The sequence below is a fragment of the Spea bombifrons genome, chromosome 5 (assembly GCF_027358695.1).
Source record: "Spea bombifrons isolate aSpeBom1 chromosome 5, aSpeBom1.2.pri, whole genome shotgun sequence".
NCBI classification, from domain to species: Eukaryota; Metazoa; Chordata; class Amphibia; order Anura; family Pelobatidae; genus Spea; species Spea bombifrons.
This window is the reverse complement of record NC_071091.1, coordinates 49,973,035-49,998,756: the sequence shown is the minus strand read 5'-3', so window position 1 is coordinate 49,998,756 and position 25,722 is coordinate 49,973,035. Positions and strand designations below refer to the sequence as shown.

Sequence of the window (25,722 nt, the reverse complement as noted above, 5' to 3'; positions counted from 1 at the left end):
CCCTTTTGAAGAAAAGCACTCTGGGAGGCCTGTTTAATGTACGTGAGACCAGGGAGAAGCGATTAAGAAAGAAGACTGAAGAACAAGAAGAGGCAAGAGAAGTGCAGCTGCGGAAAACGATGTGTTTGCTGGAGAAGATAGGGAGACATTGACAGAGATCATGAGAGAGTGTGAGAGATAGAATGACAGAGTGTGTGAGAGAGTGAGAGCGAGCAAGTTAGAGTGTGAGAGAGTATTTTGTTCTGTGTACACAATAGATTGGTGAATGTACCATACCAAGGGTGGTCACATCAAATATTGGTTTGTTTTAGATTGTTCTTCTGTTCACCCACTTTGCATTTTGTTAGGTAATAAAAATAAACTGGTAACATGTCTAATTTTGAAAGCATTATTTACAGCATTATTCACACCTTCCTAAAAGTTTGCACAGTACCAGGGGCGTACCTAGAGTATTTGGCACCCGGGGCGGATCCTGTAAGTGGCACCCCTCCCCAAATGTAAAGACATCTACAAAATTATGTTGGCAAGAATATTTATTGCACCAATTTGTAAACTGTATGTCAACCGTAAACAACAAGAAATCTGAAAAAATAAATTAATAACTTATAAGTAAAATAAATATATTTAAATAACATATAATAGTGCTTTCTTTAATAACCCCCCCCAAAAAAACAACAAACACAACAAGTTTCTAAGAAGCCCTAACAAATGAGTGACAAACATTACAAATTAAGTACTGGCTAAGCAGCTAAAGACACTATAAACTAAAAAAAATTCTGATATTATAATCAGGAGTCACCATAACATTGTTATAGTGGTATAGCATGACACCTATCACTATATACTGAGCCAGGCAGTGACGGTGGTACAGCATAATGCCTATCACTCTATACTGAGACAGACATTGACGGTGGTGCAGCTTAAGTAATTTCATTATATATTGAGGCAAACATTACAGTGAAACAGCATAACTCCTATCACTATACACTGAGCCAGATACTACAGTGGAACAGCATAACACCTATCACTATACACTGAGCCAGATACTACAGTGGAACAGCATAACACCTATCGCTATAACTGAGCCAGATATTGATGGTGGTACAGCATAACCGCTATCTTTATATACTGAGCTAGACACTTATAGTAGTACAACATAACTATCATTATACACTGAGGCAGACATTGACAGTTGTGCAGCACAACTGCTATCATTATATACTGAGACACGCGCTGACAGTAGTACAACATAACTGTTTCCATTATATACTGAGGCACGCGCTGACGGTGGTACAACATAACTGTTAATATATACTGAGGCCCACATTGCCGGTGATACAGGATAACACCTATCACTTTATACTGAGCACACATTGACGGTGGGGCAGCGTAATCCATATCACTATACATTGAGCCTGACATTTACAATAATGCAGCATAACCCATATCACTATATACAAAGCCATTGATGTGGTGTAGGCCTACCACGTCAGTGTCTGGCTTAGTATATAGTGGTAGGGGTTATGCTGCATTATTGTAAATGTCTAGATCGATGTATAGTGATAGGGATTATGTTGTACTGCCCTCAACTGCAGATCAGGGGAAGACTGTGAGAGTCAGTACAGCCTTCCCTTTTTCTGACTGCACCGTGACATTGGGAGGTCCTCTCCCCGTAATCATCCCCAAAGTCCATTTGTCCCCTACGTCACTAAACCGCAACTCTCTTTTAATTACTCCCTGTAGTTCAGGTATAGATCAAATAAACAACACATGGAAACAGCACGTGCAACTGAATAAGACATAAATATCCTGTATTTACAGGTATACATAAATAATGTATGGAAACATAGCATTGCAGGTATAAATCAACAGAACACACAAACCCAGCATTGCAGGTATAGATCAACTGGAAATCACTCAGCACTGAAGGTATAGATCAAATAAACAACACATGGAAACAGCACCCCAGTTATTGATCAATTGAATAAGACATACAAATCCTGTATTTGCTGGTAAACATAAATAATGTATAGAAACATAGCATAGCAGATATAGACCAACACATTAACACACAAACCCAGCTTTTCAGGTATTGATCAATTGGAATTCACATAAAAACTCAGCATTAAAGTTATAGATAAAACACCCTAAATTACAGGCATAGATCACAGATTGCACACCCCAAAGCCAGCGTCCACATTGCCCACATAGAGCCTGACCAGCACCCTGCGGTGGGGGTGCAAGGCCTCTGTCTCCCAGCTCTGCCACTGTACGGAACAGTATAGAGTGATGGGAGTTATGATGTACTTTAGAGCATAATTATAATGAAAAAGACATTGGAAATGGTACAGCATAACACCCATCACTCTCACACATTTACCAATCCACAGATTCCACACATACCAATCCACACATACCACACATACCACACATACCAATCCACAGATTCCACACATACCAATCCACAGATTCCACACATATACCAATCCACAGATTCCACACATACCAATCCACTCTCACTGTCACTCAGTCTTAATGAATGATTTCCTACCTTCTTTTCTACTTCCTTTCTTCTTACAGCAGTCTTTTCTTTTTACAGCAGTCTTCCTCTTCGCTCCTCTTCTTCTGTCTTCTTCCGGGTCAGAGGGCACTGTGGGCGCGGCTTCAGTGCCGCCGGGGTTTGTTGTCAGATCCCGGCGGCACTGAAGCCGCGCCCACAGTGCCCTCTGCACAGCAGCAGCTGCCGCGCGGATCGCAAGGGAGCAGAATCGGAGGTCTTTAACAGACCTTCGGCTCCCTTGAGTGATTTTAAGCCGGTTCAAGGGAACCGGCTTAAAATCACTCAAGGGAGCCGGAGGTCTGTTAAAGACCTCCGATACCGCTCTCTCGCGAGCCTGCTCCTCCAGCGGCGGACATTACTGTCCGTCTCTGGAGGGGTGCCGGGTGCCGGCAAGTTGGCACCCTCCTGATGAGCGGCACCCGGTGCGGACCGCCCCCCCCGCCCCCCGCTAGGTACGCTACTGCACAGTACTGTATGTAAATTTTACCTTCTTCTTCTATACCGTATATATATATATATATATGATTTAGGTGGATCTCGATATGCTACCAGGAATGGCATAAAGCCCTACTATCTAATTAGAAAATTACATAAAGCCCTACTATCTAATTAGAAAATTTTTCAAGTCCTGAAATCTGGATTTTATGATTTCTTATATAGGAATACATACAGAGTAACTAGTAGCTGATAATAAATGTTAAAACATCTATCTATTTAGTGTATGCATAGAGAAAAACATAAATGTAAATAGAAAATATTGCTTGGATAAAGTGATTGTTCTTTGACCTTAATCTGACATTGGCGAAGCCTGAACTGTCTGCTTTAGCAGATGGATAATCGGATCCAGCTGAAATGGCTTGTGTGGCTAAGTGGTTTATTTTCTCATTTTACTCTGCTAAAAGTGTGCCTTAAGAAACCAAACAGATTGTGAAAGGTCTATATTATTTTTATTTATACATGATCTTCAATTGCATATCTACAGAATAAAGTTGTCATTGGAGAAGGAAATGTAATCAAAAATATGTCAACGCTAAAAAAGGAGTAAATAATGAATACTTTTTTATTCATTCACTACAGGGGTCTCCAACAGGTAGCTCCCAAGCTGAGTAGCTCTCATGCCACCTGCTCATCTCATGCTTAGATGTAACTGTGTATGGAGTTATTGTAGCAGAACCAACCCATAGAAGAAAAGCACATTTTTAAAAAACTAATTTAAAAAACAAAATAAATAAAAAGCAATCCCCATCATGTTATTTTTTAGAGGTGTTTGAAATTGTTTATTAATCATAAGTAATCTTTTTAAATGTAAGTCTTATAATCTCCCTATTTCAAACATATTTAAATATTTTAGGGTAAAAAACTGTTTAAATATTCATCTGGATTCCTCTGGTGGAGAACTGAAAGAATTCTTGAAAATTAAAAAACCCTATATCAAAAAAACATATGCCAGGTGTGTTAAGTGATATCCCTCTACCAACAAATCTAAATATAGCAAAATGGGAAAAATAACTAAATCTTTCGATATCACAGGAAGAATGGTACACCTTATTTGAGAAACCCATAAAGTGGGTACACGATCTATCTATAATAGAAACTCACTATAAAGTTATAAATAGATGGTATTATGTTCCCGCTATATTAGCTCGGATATTTTCACATGCAAATAATGTCTGTTGGCGATGCGAAGAATGTCATGGTTCATATATCCACATATGGTGGAGCTGTAAAAATCTGGCAAACTTTTGGGACAAAGTTTTAGATTTTTTGAAGAGGGTCGCAAATATCTCTATACCCAGAACCCCTGGATCAGTTCTCTTGCATAAAGCTTGGCCTATTATGTCCCAATCAAAATTGGTATTTGCAATACACAGCTGTCTAGCGGCTAAAAAAATAATAGCTAGAGAGTGGACAAAAAAACTGGAGATCTTGAGTGGTATAAATTTGAAAAACAACTAGAGTTTCAACTTAGAATGGAACTGGGAATTAGCAGAAATAACTCTATATCACCTAAAAAACCTAAAATCTGGGAGGACTGTTTGAACATGTTACATATGTGACCGATTTATGTATTTCTTTTCCTTTTATATGGGCCTGGACTGTTCATACAGTATAAGATACAGAGACCTTTCTTCTTCAAGGGTTTGAGACCACCAGGTAGAGAAAAAGATAAAGACGTGTATTGTTTCCCATCGGACTATTATTTATTTATGTAATGGTTTTATTAATGTATCAGTATATAATGGAATAGAGTCTGATAAGGGATGTCTAACTTTATTGGACCTATTTTCATAGGACTAAAATGTTATTCTTCCTTATATAGGTTGAAAATTGTTTCCAACTATACTGTGCATGTGTCTGGAGGCTAGTGGCTTACTATATTTTGCAATTCTGTCACATCTAAAATTATGAATTATATATGTTATATTCTTTTCTGAACATGTAACTGAAAGGTGTTTTGTTATCTGTGCTAATAAAGAACCAAAAATCACAAGTCACAAGAACACACATATACTTTAGTACCCCAGTAAGGACAAAGTCCATCCAAAGCCCTCTTCACATCCCATAACATCACTGTCCTACTGGCACACAAATGATGCAATCAATAAAAATATTATATATTATTTTTATTATTTTCATTATCTAAATACTTACATCACCTATGTCTGCACACATAAATATGACAATAAAAAAAAGAAAAAAGAATTAATATCTTGCAATAAAAATGCCCTACGATAGTTTTGCCTGTTATTTGGCTATATTCATTTCAAATATATTTTCCTCCTGCAGAAGCCAGACAATTGGGGAAACACATTGAGGACTATCATATGACCTTTTCATTGCAAGATATTTATTTTTATTTTTTTTGTTTTAATGTCATATTTTTATTTATTTGCATTTATTTATATTATACAACATAAATTCAGGTATGCCTTTGCAGCTATAGGTATCAATAGGTAGATTCGATTTTTGGATTTGGCACACAGCACTTTTTTGTGAAGCACCTTGGATTATTACAGCACTTTATTAAAGCACTCTAAGAAGCCCTTTTCTGAAAAGCCCCTTGTAACGGGTTCACCAAGAGAGCTGTAGTCACTCCCAGATGTATCCTCCTGCTGTCCCCAAAATCACTTCCAGCACCAGTCAGCATGCGCACCTTGGAACCCTGCTATGTGTACCCGATAAGTAGACACAACTACCTTTAACTGAGTACAGCAAGAATGAACATTTTATTGTTGTAAAGCATAGCCTCATCTATCCACAGAATTGCATTAACATAGATAAACAGATACATGTATAAAACCCAACATTTAATTCCCCTGGGAGAAATCTTATTAATGGGATTAGTTAAACAATGGTATTCCTATCTGTGGTATCTTTGTTTGGCAGCCAGGCTGGAGTCATCTCTGAGTACCTTGGGGGCCCTGTATGACAGGTCATTCTGTCACATATCTCCCCTTTAAAAAGAAGACTGAACTGGGCCCCCAACCACAGCTCCTTCGCTCCTAGAGTTGGCATGCAGGGGAGCTGGCAAGAGGCACCTGTCCCACTAACCAGTACTGGGGTGCACTTGAAGACTGGAGAGTTTGGGTCCCAGTCGACAACAGTCCCACTCACCATGGCAGGGAGACAGGGTCCATAATCTGTGGGTAGCTGACTTCCTTTCAGTCCTCTCCAGGGGCCCCAGTGATGGACACTTCGCCACATACCTTATAAGGACTTAGCGTTTCATAGAACTTTTCTGTTTGCACATTACATGCTATGTGCAATACTTCTTGTAAGTGTTTTGGCTTTTATTCCCCTTTCTGTATGTGATTTTAGATATTGTGGAAGTAAAGGATTAATTTCATGAGACGAGCCTGTTTTCATTTATCGACTTGTGAGTGCATAAATTATATACACTGTCTTTTCTGTTGTAACAAAACTATCTACACTATTGTATCTTCTTATTTTTTGTCCAACGATGCAAATGCCCCTTGGTGAAAGAACAGTTTTGTCCTACTGGAAAAAGCAAATCTTAGATTGTGATCACAAGGTCATAATATATAGAAAACACTCAACAGGTCTATACCCTTTTTTGTTAGCACCTGCAGAACCAGTCAAATTCTGTCTACTTATGGTACTGTCTAGACGAAAAAGGTTTATCACATTAGCATTTATCATAACACGACAGCAAATCATTGGCAGTACCCTTTACATTAAAACGCTTGGTACACCTTTGGTTAGGAAACCCCGGCAAACTGTGAAATAACTGAAAAAACAAAAGATATATATATTTTTAATTCTTTATTGAAAAAAAGTTTTTGATTTTATAGACAGACAAGTATCATGATATACATTCTTCTATCTCATATTACATAATAAGTATTATTCCACGAACAATGAAATAAGTAAAGAATCTAACATCATCAAAAAGAAAAGATAATTAAAAGTTATTTTTATTATTTCGTAAACAAAATGCTGTAGCACTATTACAAGTAGAAGAAAAATAAAAAAAATGTAGACATAAATTAACATAAAATATTAATGTGACTTGGCCTGTTCTGTTCTGTTTCTCTTTTGTGTGCAGTCTTTATGACAAACCAATGATATTGTTTAAATGATATTATTAAAAATATAACTTCTGCCATACTTTGTCAAAATTGATATAATTAACTGAATATTTTAGGTATAAAAAAAGCATTCAACATTGAGTCTAACAAAAAGAGGTACAGGCTGTGTTGAAAATGGGGTGAAGTATAGGTAACAAATAAGAATTACTAATGCTTAAAGGTTTTTTTTGTCTCCTTCGATCTTGAGAAACAGATAACATGCACAGTTAACAATTTTACATAACTCTATTACATTAAATCTTTCAGTTGCCAATTAGACAACGACTTCAGTGACCTTTGTAACTTTATTCTACTCTTAGCATAGGATACTCTATAGTTTCATATAAATTTAAATGCAAGTGAGCATGTTTGATAACTGAAGTAAAACTCACACTTTACAAGCAGACTGAAAACATTATTTCTAGATTTATATAAAAAAATAAACTGCCATAGACAAAAAAACAAATGTATAAATATAATTAGTAAATCCACGCATACTTACATGGTATACACATTTTATGTCCCTATTTAAACAGAACACATCATTAATTTCTGCAAACTCCTGTTTTGGATTCACAATACAATGCATGTCACAATGTTTACCAAAAAAAGAAAGCAAATTCTCACCTGCTAGTTGTGCGTGATTATGTCTCTGTTTTGCAAGAACTAACATTGACAGCTGTACATTTCCCATTTAAAGCTCTTTTTAAAATGTGCCCCTGATGTCAACACACTAAGCTGGCTCCTCAATCTTCTTAGAAAATGATGATCGGATTAGAGAGTAGGAGTTTTCCAAATGTCTTTCTCTCAATCCACATCAGATGCCAAGGACCTCTTTTGTACTCAGATTTTTTATTTTACCTCCATGCACAACGTTGGTTTTTTTTCCTAAATCTAAATCAATATTTTTTTATTCCGCAGCTTTTTGATATTTTTTATTTCGAGAAGAGGAAAAACAGTCATTTGAAATGTTAGATGACTCTACAAATTCTTGCTTGAATATACACACAAGACCTTTGCGCTCATCTGAGGATTACATGCCAGTCTTGAAACAAGGATTCAGTATGTTAGATTATTTGTGTTAATTTCTTTTTTTTTTTTTAAATGAAGGGGTTTTCAAGAATTTTTTCTGAAGGAAAGTCCCATTTGGAATACAATTTAAAAGCATTAGACATTTGAAAAACAAAACTGCTGGATTGAAAAACCAGCCAAACCATTTTATATTATTTTCAGATTCACTTGCTTTTTTAATTTCTGTTACACTATTCTTTTTCATTTGATCCTTGATGAAGACTGTTTGTTTTAAGAATGCCTGGTGTCTGGTTACGAATTGCCTTCATTTCTGTCCTCTAATTTGTGGTAAAGTTTACAAAAAAACTTCTTTTTTTAACAACTGCACAGTTAAGGGGGCTCATGTAGCTTGGCAATAAATCTTAAAAGGAAGGAAGAAAAACAGAATGTTCAATAACTGCTTAAAGAAATGCATCTTTAACATTTTATTGTCTTGTTTGTGAATGGATCTGGGCACACTAAATTGAAATTCAAATACAAAAAAAATTGATTCTTGTTTTGGTTAAAAAAAAAAAACCAAGAAGTTAAGATATCACGGTGCGTTATGCAAATCAAATCACTTAAGACGTTTTTTCCAAATAGATTTTACAAATTTTTTTCATCTTAAAATTGTGTTGTGGTTAGTAATGTTTTATTAATTGTTTTGATCTAGACCTGAATCATGGTGCTTCTCTCTGGTTCAAAGAATACAGGAGGAGAATCTAGGGGTGGAAAGGGGAAAGGAGATATTCACTCTACTGAAGATGTAGTAGGTGAAAACAATCCAATGAAGGATGTTCCAGATCTGGGGGCAGAAGCAGGAAATATTATTCCTGAACAGGACAGACTTCAGTTAGGGGGTTATGCTGACCCCCTACCGCAACTTCTTGCAGTTGTACCCAGTCTTGAGGAAGAAGAATGTGAAGAGTATGATGATTTTTCAATACTGCCAGATACCAGAAGCATTGCATCGGATGATTCCTTCTACCCACCTGATCTGGAGACCCAGGGGAGGTGGATGTATGGCGAGGATGGAGAAGAAGATGAAAGTGAAGGGTTTGATGATGACAGTTTTAAAAGCTGGGATAGTACTGAGAGCCCTGAACCCCTTACTTTGTTCAAGGCCTGCAGCAGTAACAATATGATTATTCTTAAGGCCCTTATGCGACAAGGCTTAAATAAGGATGAAGTTGAAGAGACAGACCGGAACAACAGGGTGAGTAAACACCTTGATTTTTCCACTTTTTCCATTAAATCTTTACTTTGTTTTCACCAGAAGGGTAGATTTTCTATCTAAAACATTAGGGGGCCCCAAAACCTGATGTTCCCCTGCTGCTACAAGGACCTGTGTTATGCCCCTGTCTTATGGAGAACCTGCTACAATGCAGCAATTGCCCTAAGACCCCTGGTGACAAGGGCCTCCACTTGGTGTTACTTGCAGTGTAATTTATAAATGTGTCTACATTGCATAGCATGCATACAGTACCTCTTGTGCTGGGTGATGTGGGAGCCCAGACGGTGACTCACCATACCTGGGAACTTTCTAAATGAGCTGACCTGAAACTCTTTAAATGTTACCCATTTCATGGCCCATCATGCAGATTCTATGTAGCATCTTATGAAATATGTTAATCAAGCGACTCTTAATACCTGTCTTCATTGTTTAAAGATGCACTTAACACTTAACTTAACATGCATTTAAACAGGGATATCAACCATGACATTTTGGTAGAAACGCATCAATCAGGCAACTTAGATATCATCAGATCACAGTAGTATATGAATGAGTCAGCTCCCGCCCGTATGACCCTGAGAAGCTGTCTCTTCATCCTGAGACCCTGAGATTGGACCAAAAACCCAGCAGCAGCAGAGGTTGCCCGTGTGCATCGCACAGACCTCCACTGCCGGAGAGGAGGATCTAGGTCCCCTGCAGCGCTGCAGGGGATCTAGATCTTAGTTTTGTAGTCAGACCTCTATTTGAGGTCTGATTAGAAGACAACATTGAATATAAGAGCATTTGCTCTGAAAAAAGTCTTATAATAGAGCAAATACGGTAATATGACGGGTCTTATTTGTATGGAGTGATCTTGAACTAGTGGATATTAAAATGAATCAATAAAATAGGTGAAATTAAATTGTGCAATCTATATTTGACTAGTATAATAGTTATAATAATATATTAAATTAATTAAGTAAATATTTCAGTGACACGGTCAATGTGTAATTCATATTAAACTAATATAATAGTTATTTGTAGTAATAATAACACAGTGTATAAAAACTAAAATAAGGAATAAAAGACCCAAAGTAAAAGACCCAAAGTATAAACAAATGTGAGGATGATATTTAATGAGCCTAGTAAGGGTGTTCAAATTAATATGCTAAAATATAGAACTCTGGATCCTAAAACCATTGGTATAAATAATCTAAAATGACCCTTGCCTAGATTGCAATTAGAGTTGATCAAAGAGAGCAAAAATAATAATAATAAAATGTGAGGATACTTGTTTGCAGAAAAACCCATAATAAATATTCCAATATATTCTTATAGTTATTTGTTACTGTGGTCTGAAATCATGTAAATTGTACATATAACAAGAGCCTATCCTCAAATATTTATTGTAAATAAATGTATTTGTTACTAGGGCCTTCTTATCCTATTCCAGATTTAATCAGAACCAAAAAGACATTAAGTTTTATACTGTTGTCTGAAGTCCCTGTGGGTGAATCAAGCCCCAATCGAGGGCTTAAAAGAAGTGTGACATCATAATTATAATGTAGGACTGTGTGTTTAAATTGAAAATCCAGTAGGTTTCTCTCTGGCATTATACGTTGAAGGTATCACCTCCTTGCCGTGGTGGACTTATCTTTTCAGTGACTTAAAAAGTAAAAGGTCCTAATTACTACTAGGGCAAAAAGTGCCTAGCAATAGGAGAAACCTTCTTGTTTTTCCCTGTCATTGGTGCAGCTAATGAACTGGAAACTGTCTTGTTATAATTTTGTATGTCCAAAATATGCTCATGTATAAAATATTTTTAGGGTCTTGTGGTACACCCCACGTATTGAACCACACATTTTGTATATTAAATAGATTACATTAGTACAGTGCAAATGATAAATTGTCTTATATTATATGTATTGCCAGTAACTGAAGATCTAGTCACTAGATTTAATAACGTGTTTACAACATTTGCAAACCCAATTGCCACAAGGAAACATTCCAACTATATTGTTGAGCCACATTCTTTTACGGACTGTGCTAGCATATAGCATAGAGAGAGATCCTTTGCCCTGTAGCGTTGGCTCTCCTTGAAACGAAAGGGTTGCGTTGTTGAAGAATTTACACACTTTCAGTTTGTAAGATATTCAGGTTTTTTAGATTCTTTTCTTAATATGCTAAAACTCAGTACTATATGAGGTAACAAAGGTAACAGGTTGTATATTCCCATGATCCGAGCTCCCATGTGTTGGATAATTATCCTGAACCAGAGTTCTCCTGCCAGATAGTATGCATTGTTAATAGTAATAGTAAGACTTCCCTTTAACAAAATTGCCTGTTGTGGAATTGTGCCTTAGGCTAATAAATTTGCCCACTGGAACGCTCTTATAGTATGGAAAGGATGGCACGCAAAGGCATGCAGGAGAGTGTTGCCAGCTGCCTGTTGTTCATTGGAAGTTAATAACAAGTCCAAAAAGAAATTTGGATGTGTTGTGTATGTAAATATAAGCTTCATATCGTTATCATTCACATATCAAACAAAACCACTGAGACCTGCATTACTCTTCCACATGAACAACAGGTCATCAATGTATTTACCATACTGATCTTTCCAGTATCCCGTGTAAATGTTTATATATGAGGGACAAAACAGGTGTCCATTGCCATACTAAGAATTTGGAGTACATATCTTCAAACATAACATTGTTGTGCTTTTGTTGAATCTTAGTCCTGGACTGTCTGGAGTTTTCCAGTCCTAGGCTGAATAGTGCTGTGACTGTTTATAGGTGAACTGTAGAATGGCAATGTATTAATTGAGCTTCATTGAGCAACCAATGGCTCGCTAATGCACAGCATGTATCTATATACAGCTATATGTATATATTTAGTCATTCATAGGTAGATTGTGAGGTGAAATATCTTATGGGCTTTAACTCAGTTTCATGAAAGAAAAACTGCAGATAGATCTTTTACCTCTTTAACCAAATCCTATGTTTACAGAACACCTGTACACTGGTCTTGGAAGAGATTCTGTTTTTGGGGAGATGGGTACAAGGGGTCCTTGGGACTAGCCCCCCCGGTACAGAGTGCCATGTTTCCCCAATTACCAGAGACTCCTAAGGACTGTGGACATTAAAACAAAGTTCCTGATGTTACCCTGAAGCATCTAGTCTCGGCTGATGTCTCTTTAGGGCAAGTCGTTAGCGGCCGATATTATGACATTGTCCTATAGTAAGCGAGAGGTTCAGCAGTTGGAGTAGCGAAGGAAGCCAACTTTTATGGATATACCCATTCAGGGTACAGAGATCCATTACACCCACTTTGATGCACATATAAATCTTTAAATGATTCACAAGTATATATATGTATATATTCCAGTATTTCCAGCACGACTCTTGTCAGATTATTTCTAATATGAGTCAGGTTGGGAACTTGCGGAAAATATGTCCTGCCACGCGAGTAACTATCTTAACTCCATGTTCTCAAGATTGAATGATTATTCTTCCCCATTAAGTTACTTTTTCTTTCTTAATTATTTACCAACCCCTTTGGTGGATTATGATTGGTTGTGGTAGAAAATAGAACAACAATTATTCTGCAACAGATTTCTTGATATGCCTTTTCCTTTTGAACAAATTTGTCAAAACAAAACATATTCACTAAATCCAAAACAAACTACCGTATATCGTTTTAACAAATCAATTTAATTACTGTAAAGGCTGTGATTGTCTATTTCCCTTTAAATGGAATTGTGTTATATACCAGCTTTATTAGTTGTAAGTGTTCAATATTAATGTACCTAAGGAACGTATGGCACACTGTACATAGATAAAATTACAAAAGAGTTTTATCTTTTTCTATTTTTTTCTTTATTTTATATAAAGATCATTTGACAGGGATTTATTTACTTCTGTCTTCTTCGCCATTAGCTACAAAGACTTCTGTTTCATTAAACTCCTTTTCCCAGTGCTTCAATCAAAACCAATTAATGTAGCCAGGAGGAATACTTAGGTATACTTACTGTACATGTTTGGTAGCACTCTCGTTGAAGTAAATGCACAGCATGTGGGTCCCCTAACAAGTGGCTTCTTCCAGTTCCCCTCACAGTTCTGATGACTGTGAAGGAATAGGCCTTAATTGGTGAGCATACTAGAAGGAACATACCTAGCTAATCCTAGGAGTTAATTACCTGTAACCACTGGGAGGAGCCTGTTACCTGCAGCCCTATATAACTCTGTTGACCCCTCACTCATTGATTGAGTATTGTAAAGCTGTTGTACCTGTTTGCATGCAGTTATCAACCCCCTGTCCCGACTACAGCTCGTTACCCTACTTGAACCTGCTTGATCTCGCATGACCTCCTGTCTTTTGACCTTCTGCTTGTTACACAGTTTGCCTGACTATCTCCTGCTCCATGACCTAAACTTGCTAACCCTTTGTGATCCTGTACTGACTGCCCTTGACTTACTGGACTGATTATTGACATTTGTTTTTTGGACTGCCTGCTACTGGGTGTCTACACATTCTGCCTCAAAATTCCCCCTCCCAGTCCAGGGGTGTTTAACTCAAGGGTGACAAACAGATCAGGAATTAGGTAAACCCTTCTTCTGAATACAAGTGAGTTAATTAGTTCCAACCATTAAGATTAAGCTGCAGCTGCTGGGATATCCACAAAATCTGAACTGGTTCTGGTGCTCGAGGTGTTGAGTTTGACATTCCTGGTCTAGGCCAATCTTTTCATGATGACACCCATATTTGACTAATGAAAATCTTGCAAAGTTACTTCTACTTTTTAAATGTAATCTTGATTTAAGTTTTGAGTTTTTGAATATGTCTTTAGCTTCCAAGTACATAAGGTTCAAAAAAGACCAAAAGTCCATCAAGTTCAACCCTTCTACTTAACCTTCCTACTCTTGATCCAAAAGAAGGAAAAAAACCCTAATTAAGCTACTTTGAATTCTGCCATCAGGGGGAAAATTTCCTTCTTGACTCCAAAAGGCAATTGGATTTCTCCTTGGACCAAGAAGCTCTAAAATATTAATTCTATTTATAGCCCTGTATGTCATGCCTTTCTAAAAAAATATCCAGACCCCTTTTGAAGGTATCTAATGTATTTGATAACACCACCTCCCTTGGCAGTGAATTCCATACCTTTCATATTGTCCTATGAAATCTCTGCTCTTCCAATCTCAGAGGGTGACCTCTTGTTCTTCGTACATTTCTGTTACTAAACAGGTCACTGAAGAGCTCTTTATACTGGCCGTGCATATATTTATATATTGTTATCATATCCCCTCTTAGATGCCTTTTTTCTAGTATATATAATTTTACCTTTTTTAGTCTCTCTTCATAACTAGTATCTTCCAATGCACTTATTAATTTTGTAGCCCTCTTTTGCACTTTTTCTAGTTCCATAATGTCATTTTTAAGGACCGGTGCCCAGAATTATATCACATATTCAAGGTGAGGTCTTACCATTGACCTGTAAAGAGGCATTTACTGGCCCTTGCAGCTGCTTACTGGCATTGTGCACTGTTTATGCATTTTTATTATTTTTACCACAATGCATATCTTTGCAATTATATATGTTAAACCTCATCTGCCACTTGCATGCCTAGTCCCCAACTCTGTCTAAATCCTCCTGCAAAGAAGAAACATCAAAATTAGTCTGAATTACCTTTCCTAATTTTGTGTCATCAGCAAAAACTGTGACATGGCTCTCAATGCAGATTGGGAGATCAGTTATAAATAAATTAAAAAGAAGAGGACCCGGGACAGACCACTAAAGGCACTCCACTTAATACCTGTGTTTACAGTCTGAGAAACATCCATTCACAACAACTCTCTATAACCTATCTTTTAGCCAATTTCCGATCCAAATACAGACATTTGCCCCTAAGCCTATTTCTGTTAATTTGTAGAGTAACCTTTTATGTGGAACCATATCAAATGCCTTAGCAAAGTTCAGATAAATCACATCTACAACCACACTCAAATCTACATTTGTCAAACCAACCTACTAGCATTCTTCTTCATAGAATGCTAGTAGGTTGGTTTGACAAGACCTGTCTTTCACAAATCCATGTTGACTTCTACTAATAGGATTCTTGAATGGGCAACCCTTGAAATAATTTCCCCACTACCAATGTTAAGCATACTGGCCTGTAATTGCCCGGTTGAGATTTTGATCCCTTTTTAAATTTGGGCACAACATCCGCATTGCGCCAATCTAATGGAACAATGCCTGAACTGAAAGAATCCCTAAAGATCAGTAATAATGGTTGGGCCAGAATTAGGCTTAGCTCCTCATGTATCTTTGGGTGTATACCATCCGGTCCAGGGGCCTTGTCTACAGCATTTAATTGCTTGAGCACTTTTTCTTGTGTCAGCCAATCCCATGTTTGCTCTAATGGTTCCTTATAAAAAGCAACAGGGGGCTCCATCATTGGTTCTTCCTTGGCATAAACAGAAGAAAAAAAGCTATTTACGATGTCGGCTTTCTCTCTGTCCAAACTAACCAAGTTTCCGGTTTCAGATAATAAAGGACAAACATTCTCTACCTTTAACTTTTTTCCATTTACAAATTTAACAACAGATATAATCACACATCTCCCTTTTATTTATGGAGTGCATTGGCCTCCCTGAGGAAGATAACAGCAGGTTAAAGTGAGCTACTTAGAGGCTACAGGCAAGTTACCTGAAGATTTCAAAGTTACAACATTATCTTTAATAATCACACATGGTCATAATGTTCACTGTGTTAACTCATTAGATTAGATACAGGCTGGCATGTAACACCAAAGGTATATGTTGAGCAAGTGGCATTAGCAAAGCAAAGATGTATGCACTGTTGTTGACAGAAGCTTTTGATAAGTGTCTGGTAGCACATTATACCATTTGACAGGGCTCACAACAGGTCATTTGATCTATGATAACCCTGTGCCAGCAAAATTAAATACAGATGGTAGTGGAACAGGAAACTGAAATAGATTGAGGAGGAGTGAAACTTGCAGAAAAATGGGGATGACGAACAGTGTCATAGTAATTGAGCCCCCATTGACATATTTTTTATGTTAGACGCTGACCCAAAACACCCAGTTGACCCTTTGATTACTTTTAAGCCCTGATATATGACATCATATCCTGGCACCCTACCTCTTCTGTATGGGTGGCACCATAGTTCTTTGGACGGGTGCCAATTACGCAGAGTCTTTCATAGTGCAAAATGGGCCAGTTGGGAGAATCTCTTATAACCGTCCCGTCAAGAAGCAGAGCACCAGTATCCTTCTGGGCCTGATAGATACCGTGCTTCCATATTGGGTAACCTTTTGTGCACCCCAGAAACTATGTTCACAAAAAATGTTAGCTTTGTGTTCTGGTTTGTAAGTGCCTGTATATGTACTGAAACTCAAAAAAAATCCCCCCAAGCATATGACTCATTCTCCACAAGTTTCTTGGCTTATAGGAGATGCGTTTGGTCAAACGCTTCTGCTTGTCACTGTGTACATGTACCATACTCTCCAAGAAAGTAGTGAAATTTTTTTGGTGAGGCTGCATGGTACTGTAAATCCCGGTAGTATATTATGATGGGTGGGGGCTCAAAAGATACTCTTTGTTTTGAGTGTCATTTGGCCTGGGATTGGCCCTGCATTCTCAACTACATTTATATTAGCGATGCGGAGGTGGTTGCACAATTGAGTCTTGTATTATGCGTATGATTCTTTGTTTTGCAACTCTGTTACTATTCTATAGTTCACTTAGCTTAAGCATGCAAGCTAAGGAGATTCTATTAATAGGTACAGCAACATGTGAGGATAATGAATGAGTCTTGAGTCTTTATTAATCCTATTACTTCACAAAATGCCTCAAGTCCAATTTTAGACATTTTAAATTAATATTATGACCCTTTCTTAACCCAGCTTTGGGCTTTCAATCTATTTTTCTTAATATGTTGAACTGAACCGTTCTTTGCTCGCTTGACATTTATCAAATCTCAGCCACTTTATAGATGAATAGTTAATTAACTAATGACTTGGACTTTACTTAATAGTAGTTTATACACATAAAAGGGATGTAGTTGTTGTAACATAACATATAAACGCTATACCATATAATTATTATATATATATATTTAATTCATTGAATTGCCACTTTGCTTTCAAAGGATTCTAATAAGAAATGGAATATTTGTGGTATTCAGGGCCGGCCTTTGAGGTGTGCGCAATGTGCTGCAGCACAGGGCACCATGGCAGCAGGGGCGCCACTAGGTGACTGCATGTTCCGGATTGCCTGGGTTCCGCGCAGGCTTATTGACGCGGAGGACAGAGAGGGGCACCGAGTGGTTTTCGCTCATGAAGTTTTCAGGAAACGCTTGGCGCCCCTCCGTTTTCCTCCGCCTCCTCTCCTAGCTCGGTTGCGGTGCCGGCATGTCATGCTGAGCGCCGGAATATGATGTCATATTCCGGTGCTCAGCAGTGAAGCAGAGCGCACCGTGGCAGAGCAGGAAGACAAAGGCCTCGCAATCCCACCACATGACTTCTGGAAGGTAAATGAACTACAAAATGGGGGGAGAGGGGTCAGATAGTCAGAAAGGGGGAGAGGGAGTAGATAGTCAAAAAGGGGGAGAGGGGGTAGATATTCAGAAAGGGGGGGTAGATAGTGAGAAAGAGGGTAGTAAGAATATTAAAATAAATAGAGTGAGAATTAGTGAGAGAATGAATTAATTAGTGTGTGGATGATTTGTGTGAAGGAGTGAGAGCAGGGTCTAATATTTATATATATATCGGCAGCAGGGTCTAATATTTATATATACCGGCAGAGGGGCTAATATTTATATATATCGGTAGGAGGGGCTAATATTTATATATATATATATAAATATATATTTTGGCAGCAGGGTCTAATATATTTATATATCGTCAGCAGGGGCTAATATTAATATATATCGTCAGCACGGGCTAATATTAATATATATTGGCAGCAGGGGCTAATATTAATGAAACTGCCAGTTCAGCTGTTATTTTGAAATCATATTTCAATCACGGTCTTTACTTCAAAGAGATAAGTACATATTATGTAGTTAAAAATGCATGTCTAATGCATATATATATATATATATATATATATATATATAGATATATATATATATATATCTATATATATATCTATATATATATATATATAGATATATATATATATATATATATATATCTACACACCTTTGTGTGTAATCTCATGTGCTTCATAGTGTGTCCCTGAATGGCAGAAGTAAAATGTGGTCACGTTAGGCATCAGGCGCCATCCTATCACCAAAGCCAGGGCCGTGCTGAGGCGGATGCATGGTGTGCACCCAGGCAAGCAGGGAGCGGAGGCGAGAGAGGGGCACCGAGCGGTCACTCATGAAAAAGTTTTCAGCAACAACTCGGCGCCCCTCTATCGCCTCCGCTCCCTACCGCCACCTGTCTCGCCGCTGCCCTGACTGACAACAAATCCCGGCGCTCAGCAGTGAAGCTGCAGCAGAGCAGCAAGACAGAGGCCATGCGCTCCCACCACAAGACTTCATCAAGGTAAGTGAACTATAAGGGGGAGTAGATAGTGAGAAGTGGGGAGGGGGGTACATAGTGAGAAGTGGGAGTAGATAGCGAGAAAGTGGGCAGAGTAGGTAGCCTGTATAAGTGTGTGTGTATCATGGATGTTTAAGTGATTTGGGGAAGAGCAAAGATGGCACATGCAGGGTGTTTATGGGACAAAAATGTTTGCGGACAAAGATGTTTTACGCTGGGCTGTTTTGGCTCAGGCTGGGCTGTCATTTTTGAGTGTAATCTGGGTGCTGGTCAAGTTCTATGTAGACACCAGGACTGGCTTTTGGAGTGTGCAACCTGTGATCTATGTCTTTAATTTGGGTTTTTTATATATATACCTTTAATGTGATATGTGATTATAATGTGATATATAATGTTTATATGTGATTTCCAATTGATTTATACTTGCAAAGCTGGGTTTTTGTGTTATTCTGTTGATCTGTATCTGATATCCTATGTTTCCATACATTATTATTGTATACCTGCACATTCAGGATTTGTATGTCTGATTCTGTTTATTTGATCTATACCCTCAATGCTGAGTTAACATGTCATTTTCAATTGATCTATGCCAGCAAAACAAAAAAAATGATGCGGGAGTGGAGGGAGTGATTGTGTGCTAGGGAGCGTGGAGCGGGGCCCAAGGAAATGCTTTCTAGGCTCCAATTTTTTGAATATTTAAAAAAAAATGTGTTACAAAGATTAGCTGTTTTTTCATGGTAATGTGTATTATTGTTAACAGTGTTTCCAGTTATATATATTATTGTACTTGTTTGCACTTGCACATAAATAATCCTTAATTAAAACTAGTTGTTTGTTACAAGACACCTTTTACTATATACTGAGGTAGACATTGACGATGGTACAGCATAACTGCTATCATTATATACTGAGGCAAACATTAACGGTGGTACAGCATAACTGTTATCATTATATACTGAGGCAAACATTGACGGTGGTACTGCATAACTGCTATCATTATATACTGAAGCAAACATTGACAGTGGTACAGCATAACTGTTATCATTATATACTGAGGCAAACATTGAAGGTGGTACCCCAGCCATTTTCTTATGGAGCCCCTGTTTAAGTGTTTATATTTTAATACATTTAATATCTAAACAATGTACACCGATCAGCCATGACATTATGACCACTGACAGGCAAAGTGAATAAAACCTATAATCATGTTATCATGGCACCTGTCAGTGGGTGGGAGATATTAGGCAGCAAGTGAACATGTCATGTTGATGTGTTAGAAGCAGGAAAAATTGGCTAAGTAAGGATCCTTGATTGTTTCCTCAGGAGTTTGTATTTGCCAATACTTATTAAGCAACACCTGTTAGATTTTTAGGGCTTGTTTTAAGCCTGTATGACCCCATCTTGTAATTGCTGCCAACCATTCCAAAAAACAGGATCACTCATCGCTATATCTATAGTGTTTTAATGCCACTTAAAATGTTACATTTTGGAACTGAATTTTACATTGTAAACTATTATAGATTCTGTTTTAAGATACAAATCAATACAGTCTTCACATGGCTGGTGTACCTCGCTTAAAGCCATTTATTTGCCGTGTGATTTACACACAGAGCTGTATATTAGGCTAACCTAATCCTTTTAAATCAAATCAGTGCCTTTTCTGCCAGTCACATCATTGAGATATTTATATCATTTCCTAAAGGAAAAAATGAGTATTTGAGTGAAAAATAATGTGTCAGTTTAAAATATTTACTTTATGGTAAATGTAATCACAATTAAATATAGAAAGAAAGCAAACAGTAGTGATGGTGGTGCAAGGTTTAGAAGATAGCAGCTCAAAAAACACACGTGGAATGACCCCCTATTCCACAAAGTGACAACATATATATTCTGGTGCTTTCTAAGATAAGATTGGAGATTCCGTGACGTATTATGGCCATAGCATGCTTAGCCCACCACTACGCCAAAGTACTCCAATATATCAGTGGGTACTAACACTAAACCATGCCTACTGAATTACTAATAAACAAACTAAACATTTAATCTAAACACATATCAGAGAAAGACTGCAGACTGAAACAAAAAGAAGGGGTGGGGCACAACTTATAAAGGAAACAGAAGCTGAAGCTAAGAGCGGTACTGGAATAAAAGAATCAGAAATCAGGATAGAGCATGGGGGAATCCAGGAATGGAGTATAGCGAGACAGGGGAACTGTAGCGAAACAGGGGAAACCAGAGATATGCAGCTCCGCAGCCTGGATGGGGCGTGACACCAAATATTATAAAAAATTATGTTAATGTAATAAAATTTCACATGTATTAACTTACCGGAAACTGGAACTTACTTATTAGCTAATGATCCACCAAATAATCATATTAACAAAGTAACCCCTTAATTACCCCATAGACATACAGATATGTCCACAAATGCTGTGGCAAGATTGCCCTTAAGACATACCAGTATGACCTCACTTTGTTGCAGGGGCAACATACTTTTCTGACTGTGCATTTACTGTCTCCTTTTCTGGTACTTGTTGTCTGTTGGTGTGTCTCAGGGCTCAGTTTTTGGGCCTCTTGTCATGATTTGGCCCCAGCCCTGCAAACTGCCAGGCGTGGCCGCCCCTTTAAGAGGTCTGCATTAAGTTGAACTCTTTTCCACAGCTTGCTGTTTGGTTTACTGGTTTACTGTAGGTACTTGACCTAATCAACATGCATTATATTATATAATATATAACGCCCACTGATGTCAGTGGGAACTCCCACTGATGTCAGCGGGAACGCCTCAGGGGAAGGGACTTGATGATTACAAGATACAAGAACCTTAAATATCCTTGGGGCTGTGATTTCTCACCCTGCAGGGTAAAAACTATGTATTATTCTTGGTGCTGAATACACACTTTTTAATGCCACAATATATATATACACATACACTCACTGACCACTTTATTAGGTACACCTGTTCAATTGCTTGTTAACACAAATAGCTAATCAGCCAATCGCATCTCAGCAACTTAATGCATTTAGGCATGTAGACGTGGTCAAGACAACTTGCTGAAGTTCAAACCAATCATCAGAATGGGGAATAAAGGGTATTTACGTAACTTTGAACATGGCATGTTTGTTGGTGTAGATGTAAGAGACAGGTAATTAAACAGGGGGGTCAGCCACGACCACTAGTTTATCAAAATAATAAGTACACAAGTAGATCAGGTATAAGTGTTCTGTTCTGTAGGGTATTTTTCACATACAAGGAATACCTATTGACTTCACAACTCTGCCCATCAAAAATTGGGTGAAGAATTTGGACACGATAATTCCCACATATAACAGGTACACATGCCTCAGTTTGGGACATTGGAAATCTTAGTATGCCTCTGACTTTTTGCCTTTTGTTTTGCTATGTTGCTTACATTATTTGGCCTGTTTTCAACATTGCCTATGTGATTGTATTGATTTTACAATTGGGAAAAAATGAAAAATATTCCCTGCTTCATAATAAAGAAGTTTATTGTTATCTTTGTACACAATACAATTGTTCAGTGTATGCTTAACTTTTATAATTGGAGCTTTTTGCCAGATCAGAACGCTAAATGTAATTATTTAGCTTTTTCTTTTCAGACTGGCCTTCTTGTTGCATGCTATCAAGGTTATGTGGACATAGTTGTCGCCTTATCTCAGTGCCCTCACATTGATGTGAATTGGCAGGATAATGAAGGAAACACTGCTCTAATAACAGCAGCACAAGCAGGTAAATATTATTTATCTTCAAGGTTACATATTTGAATGACACTTCTTACTATATTCGCTCAAGTGTCCTACTCAGTAAAAAGCTTAAGCTACCACACATCAACGTCTACTCATACAGACAAAATTTCTCAGAATAAAAAATACAGTAGAATGACAAGAATAAAACACAATAGAAGCGAAAAAGGACTGGGAGAAGAAAAGGAAAACACATGGATATATTATACGAATAGAAAAGTCTATTTGGAGATGTGGGCTTATAGGACGTCGAGAAGTCCAACCATATGCCTCCACAAGCTACACTTGCAGGGGGCGCATGCCAAGTGTCTGCTACAGTGACAGGCACTCAATAAAAAAGGGAAAACACAGGTGGGAATCCATAATTGGAAGATCTGTAGACAGGACTAGATGGCCATTTGAATAGTTAACAGAACAGACTGGTGCTTACGGCATCCAGTGTGTCTACATATAGTATAACAAAAACAATCGTACTACTTTTTTCTATGTTTTTATGAAATGACGAGCATTCATACATAATTAGAGTTTAGTAGACGTATCTCAGGTGTTGCAAATGTTGAACATCCAGTTTTTTTTTAAGTATTTTAAGTGTTTTACTTTGTTTCTGTGTGTTAGGACATATTACTATCACAAACTATTTGTTGAATTACTATGCTGGTCTGGACCTTGAAAGGAGAAATGTCCATGGCTTTACAGCATTAATGAAAGCAGCGATTCAGGGCAGAACAGAATGTGTCAGAGCTTTAATGCTAGCAGGTAAGTGGGTTTGTCTGCAAAATGATAAATGCAGCATTATGCTCTACTGGTAAAGAGAATGTTTCCCAGATGATATAAAAATAGATCTCTTTTAGGCCTAAAAATCCATGAAAATTTCTTTAGCATGCGAAAGATAAAGAATTGGATCATAGAGGCTTCAGATTGACTTATCTATTATGTTAGGCATGGCTTTCTAAATGATAGATGTTTTCTAGCTTGTATTTCAAGGTTTAGAGCATAACACAATGAGTGATATTAGAAAAATTATATGTAAAAGTGTATTTTTATTTTAAGTTCTAAACAATAATAGTGTAGGCTAGCCAAGAAATCAGATAAATGATATAGTCTGCTTCCTCTAGCTACATGGAGACTAGATTAAAAGTACATCTTTATTTCTCCACAAAATAAAACCAATAATTTCTTTATTTGAGTATATCCACCGATCACAGGATCTCCCCAGGTGTCCCATGATTGCCATTGTCTGCAAATGGGCCAGCTTGCAAAGAAAATCAGAACTGTCCTGGGGAAAATGGGAAGGTTGGGAGGAATGGTACTGTACTCTTGCCCACAGTTGTCTGTAAGCTGTAGAGAGTTTATTATTGTTTAAACCTATCCCATTAAGACATACCATGGCATCCAACTACTCTGCCAAAACTCAGAGTTGTATTGCACTTTACACAATTGGAACAAAATATTAGGTATTTGTCCTGTTTTTGGAAACACCTCATATGCCTGGAATTTTCATTTATTTTGGCACTTTATTTTGGCATATTACATAAAATAGATTTTAAGGTGAGGTTTTAAAGAGGTTGGGTGTTTGATGTTTATCTTGTACAAGAATTTATGCAACAACGTTCTACAACTCATAAAAGGTAACCATGCTTTCTTTTTTCAGGGGCAGATATCCATGCAGTGGATCCAAATCGGGGTTACACTGCAAGAGAATGGGCAAGGTTTACAGGACGATATGACACCACGTACCTTATGCACAAATTACTATGCAAACCGTCTCCAGAGCAATTCATTGAGGGGTTTAATATGGAATGGCCTAAGATGAAGGAGCTTTTAGCCAAAGCTGCAGAACCCAAGTCATGTGTGCAACGCATGTCAGATTGTATGAAGTCAGCATTTACTTTTAATTATTTCAATGAGCCTCAAGAGGATGGAGTCATTGATCATATGGTAAAAATAACCACAAGTATGCATAGCCCATTTGTTGCTGTAACTTGTCAGACTGTATGTCCAAGAAGTCCACCATGTGTGGAGAAGCGTCGATACTCTGTACAGGAAATCCTCAAAAAACAAAGAGCCCATGAAACAAAAGCTTTAGACCAAAACCATACGAAAAGTTATGAAAAACTTTTCCAGAATTCTAGAGTTACTGTGGTACCAAAGAAAAAAGACAGAAAAGCTAGCCTTCAAACTAACTTATCAAACAGAGCTATTATAACAGACACAAGGAGAACAAGCCTTCTTCCTCTAAATCTGCTAAGAAGAAGTAGTGTAAGGCCAGGATATGTTATTCCTAAAGTCCGTATTACTAAAGCTTCCACACCTACATATTATCCTGAAAAGGTACGGAAAAGCAACAATCGAAGCAACATTTTCTTAGAGATTCCAAAATGGAGGTACAAGGAACTGAAGGAACAAAGGAAGAAAGCAGAGGAAGAAGAGCTACGCAAAGCTGAAGAACTTGAAAAGCAGAGACAATTACAAAGATCTAGAATGAAAAAAAGGACTTTTACTTGATACAAGCATTAGCATTACGTGGATTAGTGCCATCAGATCTGCAATATGTCCGTTCAAGAAGCTAACAGATAAAAAAAAAAAGGGTACAATATGCTATGAAACTACATAAAAATTACAGCATCTTTGCAAAATATAATTTTGTAAAATGTATCTAAATTCAGTAATAATATGGTTCTTGCTGTTAATATAGAGGGATCCTTGTATACCCTATAATCATGTTTTCAATAAACAAGGTGGTAAGGACAGTTGTAAAAATGGCCCGCATTTACATTTTACAGCGTTATCAATATTATTTATTGTTTCATATAACGCCATCATATTCCATAGAGCTGCACAATGGGTAGACAGGACATTACAAGTAGTATATAACATAACAATCTGATTTACAGAACAAAAGCTGAGGATGGCCCTGCTAAAACAAGCTTACAAACTAGAGGGAGTTATGGTGTATTACACAAGTGCCATTGTGACAAG

General features: G+C 37.5%; 1 protein-coding gene across 1 annotated transcript; it reads left to right on the top strand.

Annotated features, from left to right (window-relative positions):
* Positions 1 to 8,387: 8,387 nt before the first annotated feature.
* On the top strand, positions 8,388 to 25,693 carry ANKRD33B (ankyrin repeat domain 33B). Its single transcript, XM_053468211.1, has 4 exons — positions 8,388 to 9,415; positions 22,600 to 22,729; positions 23,359 to 23,499; positions 24,395 to 25,693. Exons 1-4 carry the CDS (start codon positions 8,882 to 8,884, stop codon positions 25,246 to 25,248), a joined length of 1,659 nt encoding a protein of 552 aa, XP_053324186.1. The 5' UTR covers positions 8,388 to 8,881; the 3' UTR covers positions 25,249 to 25,693.
* Positions 25,694 to 25,722: the final 29 nt, after the last annotated feature.